The 8,448-nt window shown below is 46.7% G+C and overlaps 1 protein-coding gene across 1 annotated transcript in view; it reads right to left on the bottom strand.

Moving 5' to 3' along the window:
- The window catches only part of ZNF264 (zinc finger protein 264), a 22,172-nt gene that overhangs the window by 2,592 nt on the left and 11,132 nt on the right, over nt 1–8,448 (bottom strand). Inside the window, exons 3-4 of the mRNA XM_026457543.1 lie at nt 7,300–7,395; nt 10–879 (exon numbers count right to left, since the gene is read on the bottom strand). Coding sequence (XP_026313328.1) covers nt 10–879; nt 7,300–7,395 — 966 coding nt within the window. The remainder of the gene's footprint in view (nt 1–9; nt 880–7,299; nt 7,396–8,448) is intronic.

The following is an 8,448-nucleotide window of genomic DNA, read 5'->3' as shown; positions in this document are numbered from 1 at the left end:
CCTTCCCACATTCACTGCACTCATAGGGCTTCTCCCCGGTGTGAGTCTGCTGGTGCCACGTGAGGTATGACCTGTGTTTGAAGACCTTGCCACACTCCAGGCACTCATAGGGGTTCTCACCACTGTGAACGACATAGTGCCGGAGAAAACCCGGCCTGTGTCGAAAGACTTGCCCACATTCTGTGCACACAAAGGATTTTTCTCCCGTGTGTCTCCTGTTATGCAAGACGAAATTGGAGCGGTGGGTGAAGGCCTTTCCACATTCATTGCACTTGTAAGGCTTCTCTCCACTGTGAATCCGCTGGTGCTGGGTAAGGTATGACTTGCGGTTGAAGGCCTTTCCGCACTCCATGCACTCATAGGGCCTCTCCCCAGTGTGGATCATGTGGTGTTGCAGGAGATGTGTGCTCTTAATAAAGGTTTTCCCACATTCTGTGCATTCATAGGGCTTCACTCCAGAGTGAATTTTCTCATGTCCAGCAAGGAGGTGTTTCTTGTTAAATACTTTTCCACACTCACTGCATTTAAAGATATTTTCCTCTTCCTGCATCATGGGATCTTTACCGGACTCACATGAGTAATGGCTGTGGACTGTATCTCCTGGAGAGACTTGCTCCTGTCCAGTCCTCCAACACACACCGTCAGCTGTCCCTAAACCATCACATTCAGGGCTCATTTTCCGAGGAGGCTTCTCCTGGGGATCTACTCCTGGCCTGAAGTGTCCTTCCTGCATTTCTGATAGCCCATCCTGATCCTCGGCTTGCCCCAACTGGGAGTCCACGGAGTTTCCTTCTGTCAGTTGTCCCTGAAGTGAGATTCCCTCTGACAAGGCTGGCTCACAAGTGGTAGGTTCTGTGGTCTTAGGTTTTCCTTTGTCGCCTGAAAGAAATCCAGCACACAAAAGGGCCTGTTAGTAAAGAACAACATGGGGCCGGGCGTGGTGGCTCAAGCCTGTAATCCCAGCACTTTGGGAGGCCGAGACGGGTGGATCACGAGGTCAGGAGATCGAGACCATCCTGGCTAACATGGTGAAACCCCGTCTCTACTAAAAAATACAAAAAAAAAAAACTAGCCGGGCGAGGTGGCGGGCGCCTGTAGTCCCAGCTACTTGGGAGGCTGAGGCAGGAGAATGGCGTAAACCTGGGAGGCGGAGCTTGCCGTGAGCTGAGATCCGGCCACTGCACTCCAGCCTGGGCGACAGAGCAAGTCTCCGTCTCAAAAAAAAAAAAAACAAAAAAAACAAAAAACAAACAAACAAAAAAAAACAACATGGAAAAAAGAGTATTACCATTTCTGTGAAAAACCGTAGATAAAAACATTGCCTCTGTGTCTGCTATTTTCTGTATCTCAAATTCTATGGTTTGCAATTTCTTTCTCTCCTGGTCCGTGGACTCGGGATATTCTGAAAGGGAGACCTAGGGGCAGAGGCAGAGTCAGGAGACAATGCGTCTGTCCGTGGAGTCACCTTCACAATTACAGACTGGACCTGGGTAGACAGAGTAACGATGACACTGTGCGTGGTAAGCTTCCTCTGGGCAATTAAGCGAGGACATGCCGTCTTGCTACAAGAACACAAGGAAGGAGCACCTAATGAGCCTACATGGAAGACAGGAAGCGAGTAACAAAAAAATTAGTCCCCAAAGAGAAGTACGTTTTTTGTGTGAAGTCGTGGAAAGTAACCTGTAAACACTGAGTATTTCCAAAATGTTTTTCCTCATGGTGGGACCCAACGGCCCCAACTGGCAGTTTATGCAAACAGGTAACTCCTTATGGACCCCTCCACAGTTTATCCTGATCGGGTTAAGGTCTGGACACACCAGAAAGCTAAGCCACGTGATTAGAAGGTTAGGGCTTAAGTCACAATGTGAATGCTGAATCTCTGGAAAGGATGGCATGCTGGAGACCGAGCCACACAGGTGATGAGACAATCAACTGTGGTTATGGAATGAGGCTTCAATACAATTGTGGACCATGAAGAGCCGGTGAGTTTCCTGGGTGGGCAACACTCTAAGCTCATACTGCCATATGCCAGACTGGGGCACAGTGAGTTCCTGAAGACACTAAGGCTTTGTGTTGGGAACCTTTCCAACCCAACATTCTGTGTCACTTCTAATTTGTTCCCTTTGCTGTAATAAACATGACTGTAACTAAAATAGGTTTTAGGGAGTTTTGTGAGTCTTTTTAGCTAATTAGTGAACCTGACAATGGCTTTGGGACCCAAATTGTAGTCGGTGTCAGTAGAGTTGGACAGACCTGGTAGTCTTAGAGGACTGTGTCCTTAACCTTGAGCTTGGCTAATCCTGGGTAGGAAGAACTCAGTTACCCAGTAAGAGGTGCTCAACAAAGTGAGTCCTATGCGTGTGAAGAAGAGCTGCCATAAAGAGAAGGCGGGAAGGACACTGTAGTCTTAGGAGACAAAGTACAAAGAAACTGCAGGATGGTGCTGATGACAATCCAGGGACAGAGGGGAGACTGATTCCCATCAATCTGGGTGACAGTGAAGGTCGTATGACTGATGTTACTATCACTCCAAGGCTCATAAGGAAAGAGTTAAGAGGACCTGGCTTGACACAGAGTCTCGTGTGCCTGAGGAACAGTCTGGAGAAAAGATGAGCACCACACACACGACCAATGGCCAGGCTGCTGTGTATGGTGCTCATCTGTTCTTTTTTTTTTTTTTTTTGAGACGGAGTCTCGCTCTGTCGCCCAGGCTGGAGTGCAGTGGCCCCACCTCGGCTCACTGCAAGCTCCACCTCCCGGGTTCCCGCCATTCTCCTGCCTCAGCCTCCCAAGTAGCTGGGACTACAGGCGCCCGCCACCATGCCCAGCTAATGTTTTGTATTTTTAGTCGAGATGGGGTTTCACCATGTTAGCCAGGATGGTCTCAATCTCCTGACCTTGTGATCCGCCCGCCTCGGCCTCCCAGAGTGCTGGGATTACAGGCGTGAGCCACCGCGCCCGGCCTGTGCTCATCTTTTCACCTCAGTCCCTCCAAAGCCTGTAATCCCAGTGCTTTGGGAAGCCAAGGTGAGTAGATTACTTGAGCCCAGAAGTTCAACACCACTCTGAGAAACACAGCAAGCTCCCCTCTCTAAAAAAATTGTTTAAAAACAAAACCAAAAACACAGTAGCCAGGCATGGTAGTGTAAGCCTGTGTAGTCCCAGCTGCTCTGAAGGCTGAGGGGGGAGGATTGCTTGAGCCCCAGAATTCAAGACTGTGGCAAACTATGACTGTGCCACTGTATGACAGCTTGGGCAACAGAGCAATACCTTGTCTCTTAAAAACAAACAAAAAAACTCCAAATACACATGATCAAGATGAAGAAAATTATATAATCTTATTTGAAGACAATAAAGACGATCTATATCAATGAAGAATTTAATAATATGAACTGACAATTTAACCCAAATTATATAAATTCAATATAAATCCCTGTAAAATACCAACTATACTTAATTACAGAACTTGATGGTCTGTTAAGCAAACGAAGCTAGAAAAAGTGGGTAGCCACATGGAGAACAAAAATAGCTGCATTGCTATCACACTACATATTCCAAATCAACCTCACTGAAAAAATGTCAAATGCCAAGTTTTAAAATTTTTAGAATAAAACATATTTTTAATATGGAGGTAAACCAACATTCTTTATACAAGACAAAAAATCATTAATTATATAAGAAAAGTCACAAGTTAGACTACAGTAAATTAAGACCTTTTGGTGAAAGATACTTTAAAGAGAGTAAGAGGACAAAATTAAAACCTAGAATATATTTTTCTTTTTTCTTTTTTTTTTTTTGAGACGGAGTCTCGCTCTGTCACCCAGGCTGGAGTGCAGTGGCGCAATCTCGGCTCACTGCAAGCTCTGTCTCCCGGGTTTACGCCATTCTCCTGCCTCAGCCTCCTGAGTAGCTGGGACTACAGGCGCCTGCCATCTCGCCCGGCTAGTTTTTTGTATTTTTTAGTAAAGACGGGGTTTCACCGTGTAGGCCAGGATGGTCTCGATCTCCTGACCTCGTGATCCACCCGTCTCGGCCTCCCAAAGTGCTGGAAGTACAGGCTTGAGCCACCGTGCCCGGCCAAAACCTAGAATATATTTTTCAGCATATATTATGTTGAAAAGCATATGTGATAAAAGGTAAGCATAAGAAATGTACAAAGAACCCCTACCAAGAAAACAGAGAAAGGAAAACAAGTTAATGGAAATAGGCATTTATCATAAAATAAAAAATGATTTGTATTTTCATAGAAGAACATATAAATCAACCAAAAATCATGGTAAGTTGCTAAAACATTACAGCAGTGAAAGAAAACGAAATCAAGAGCACATGAGACTACTCTGTGTCCATTTGAGGAGCAAACATTGAGAGGCCTTATAATGGGAAGGATATGGATCAGTGGAACCTCTCACTTTTCTGGTTAAGTGCAAATTGGCATAGGCGCTTTAGAAAATAAAAGGAATGATCTTGCAAACTTGAGCATTTGCATAGCCTACACACCAATAATTTCACTCCAAGAATTATCAAAAAATGCTCCTCCACAAGTGGAAAATAAACTATATATACGAATGTCCACAGTATCACTGTTTTTGTGAATGAAATGTAGACAATCATTATTATTTTTTGCCTCTGCTTCATGGTCTCTCATGAATTATTTTTATTTATTTATTTTTTTGACACAGGAGCTCACTGTCACCCAGGCTGGAGTGCAGTGGCCTGAATAAGATCACTTCAGCCTCAACCTTCTGGGCTCAAGAGAGCCTCCCACCTCAGCCTCCTGAATAGCTGGGACCACAGGCCTGAGCCACCATGCCCAACTAATTTTTTTAATTTTGCAGAGACGGGGTCTTGCCACGTTTCCCAGGCTGGTGTCAAACTCCTGAGCTCAAGTAATCCTCCCACCTCAGCCTCCCAAAGTGCTGGGATTATAGGCATGAGCCACTGTGCCAGCCAAATCTACACAATTAAATGCTCACATAGTAAACAAATGTATCAAGTAATATACAAATGTATCATAAGCCACAAGCATTTATTTTCCTCAAATGTAAGAAACTTGAGGCCAGGCACAGTGGCTCATGCCTGTAATCTCAGTACTTTGGGAGGTCAAGGCAGGTGGATCACCTGAGGTCAGGAGTTCGAGACCAGGCTGGCCAACATGGTGAAACCCCATTTCTATTAAAAATACAAAAAATTAGCTGAGCGTGGTGGCACGCACCTAGAATCCCAGCTACTCGGGAGGCTGAGGCAGGAGAATTGCTTGAACCCGTGAGGCAGAGGTTACAGTAAGCCAAGATTGCATCACTGTACTCCACCCTTGGCAACAACAGCGAAACTCCATCTCAAAAAACAAAACAAAACGAACAAACAATAAAACACAAAAATTAGCCGGGTGTAATGGCGTGTACCTGTAATCCCAGCTACTTGGGAGGCTGAGGCACAGAGACTGCAGTGAGCTAAGACAGCACCACTGCACTCCAGCCTGGGCTATACAGTGAGACTCTATCTAAACAAAAAGAAAAGAAAAAAGAAATAACAAGCATATTTTTATGTTGAGTAGAGAAAGGATGAAATCACAAAACAAGCAGAATATAAATGAAGAAAGGATATCCATGAAAGGAAGCGTCTTCTAGACCCTGGTATAGGAACTGGCCATGACTGGGGCAAGACCTCTTTCAGTAAGGAAAAGAGAAGTTGAGATAAACATTTAAGGGCTGCTGATCAAGCAATACAAGACAGTGGACTTTCTTTTCAACATGAAAGCCTGCTGACACATCCGCACTCACATGCTGACACATCTGTGCCTGGAGATGAAAACTGTCTGGTTGGCTGGATGCAGGGACTCATGGAGGTGGAGGGATTGACCAGTGTGAGGTTGGGGCCAGTCCCCTAATCTGCCTGGATGGCAGAACCATTCACAGAAACTTGGGAGGTGGCAGGAGCGAGCAAGATCACGGGTTCCTTGTTAGGCATGTTGAGTTTTGTGCTTTCGGGATTTTCAAGTGGAGATGTGGCACTGAGGAGGGGACGATCTGGAACAGACTCTGAAGGGCTGAATAGGCACTGCACAGACACTCAGGGTTGGATGAGCAGCTCGAGGAACCCATGTGGGCAGAGGCCAAGGCTCTGCAGTGGCACCAATCCACACACCTGACAGATGGCCTCAGGGTCCTCAGCAGCCTGAGTGTGGGACAGAGAAGGTCAAATGTCACCCTGAGGTTTTTGGAAAACAGGAGATATAGGAAGACATGGAGGAAGTACTGCTGCTTAGTGTCTGACTGACACTAAGGGAATGGGTGGCAGGAGAAGGTGGGAGAGGCTAAGAGGCAGAATATAACTGGAAAGAGAAATTGGGAGAGTAAGCAAGGCCCTATTCCCCAGAGTTCAGAAGGAAATGTAACACAGCATCACTCTTTAAGGTTAATAATGACATTTTGATGAGTCACTTACTATGGCTCAGAAACTGTTCGGTTTTATGCATTATTGTATCACATGATAACATCTTCAAACTACTCAATGACATAAACATGATTTCTAGTGACACTTTTCAGGAACAGACTCAATGTAGTGGACTGAGAGTAGGTGTTCACCAAACCTTCTGCTCTTCTCCGTGGGCAAGTGGCTCAGCCACATTTCCCAGACCCATGGACCCAAGACAAATGCCTAGTTCCTGCGGGTGGAATGTGACGGGACTGGGACCCAAGACAAATGCCTAGTTCCTGTGGGCGGAATGTGACGGGAGCTGGTATTTCTGGAAGTGGGTGTAACTTCCCTTATTCCCTCAATTCTCTGCCAGCTCGAGGATGTTAGGATAATCTTAATGCAACAGGCTGATGACAGAAGGAACCTGGGTCCTGAATAACTGTGTGGTATAGAGCTCCCCACTGACCCACACAGGCCCTGGTATGAGTAAGAGCTATCATATGTGAACCACTGAAATGTTAGAGTCTGTCTGATACCGCAGCTACTATTAACTTAGCTGAAGTTATATATGAAGACAGGAGATCTTGACCACATAGCAGGTGACTGGTAAGCCACAACTCAGGCCCACACAGTTGGAACCCCTGGACACATCTTAGTTCATAAATCTCACTACTTCCCAGGAATGGTGACACTGTGACAGGGCTGGGAGGACAGAGAAACCACAGGTCAAAGGGCTCCATGGCTCTTAAATGGAACACTCTACTGTGATACAGTTATATGGAGTTATATATAGATATAGAGGCCAAGGGATCCCAGGGCCGGTGGTCTCCATCCAGTCTCAAGCCAGCAGGGACTCCGACCTCCCCAGATCTTGGCTCCTACCTGGACAGGTGTCTCGGGAGGGGTCTTCCTTCCTGGTCCATGGCTCCTGCCCATGCTGTAGGTGGTAGATCAGCTCAGGTCTGGGAATAGGACACCCTGTTTATGGAGAAACAAAGTGGACACATGGATGTTGGTGAGAAGAAATAAAGACCTTCAGTCTAGTCTGGGACTTCAGGATGGGGACCAGACCTTGGAATGAAGCCGCTCCTGTGCACGGGAATGAAAAGCTGGCATGTGACCTGGAAGCCAAGAGCAGGCCCTGTCATGCTGCCGCAGAATCTCTACTCCTAATAGTAAGTAAAAGACTAGTACTTATAGGATATAAACACATCCAGGGGACTATGCCAAGCATTTCAATGCATTGTGTCATTTCAAAAGTGAACAATATTTAGGGAATACCCTAGAGAAAAACTGATGTATTTAAATATTAAATACTGACTCTTTTCATTCGAAACAAGGTATGTAATTTCACTGATCTAAGTCTTTTTTTTTTTTTGCATCCTAAGAAATGTTTTATAACGCTCCTCCTCTAGACCCAGGACAAAATGAGGTTTCTAGCTGAGGATTTTCTCACAGCATCCCCAGGAAGTCCACATCGTGTTCAACGCTATTTTATTGACAAAGAAACCCAGGCTCAGGAAGTAAAGTGATTTGCTGAAGAGCACAGAACTGGAGAATGGCTGAGTCAGTGAGGACCAGGTCCTGCCGTCTCTGCTGTCTGTGCTGTTGAACCACAAAGCTCCACAACGCTGCCCGGAGCGTCCCGGGGCCAGGCGTGCCAACCACAGTGATCGTGACGAGGACGACAGTCACAGGACTGACGGCCACAACGCTGCCCAGAGCGTCCCGGGCCAGGCCTGCCAACCACAGTGATCGTGATGAGGATGGAGGACGACAGTCACAGTACCGATGGCCACAGCGCTGCCCAGAGCGTCCCGGGCCAGGACTGCCAACCACAGTGATCGTGACGAGGATGGAGGGCGACAGTCACAGTACTGATGGCCACAACGCTGCCTGGAGCGTCCTGGGCCAGGCCTGCCAACCACAGTGATCGTGATGAGGACGACAGTCACAGTACTGACGGCCACAGCGCTGCCCAGAACGTCCCGGGCCAGGCCTGCCAACCACAGTGATCGTGACGAGGATGGA

The sequence above is a fragment of the Piliocolobus tephrosceles genome, chromosome 21 (assembly GCF_002776525.5).
Source record: "Piliocolobus tephrosceles isolate RC106 chromosome 21, ASM277652v3, whole genome shotgun sequence".
Taxonomy (NCBI): Eukaryota; Metazoa; Chordata; class Mammalia; order Primates; family Cercopithecidae; genus Piliocolobus; species Piliocolobus tephrosceles.
The sequence above is the reverse complement of the archived record's forward strand: the minus strand, read 5'-3'. Positions and strand labels throughout refer to the sequence as shown.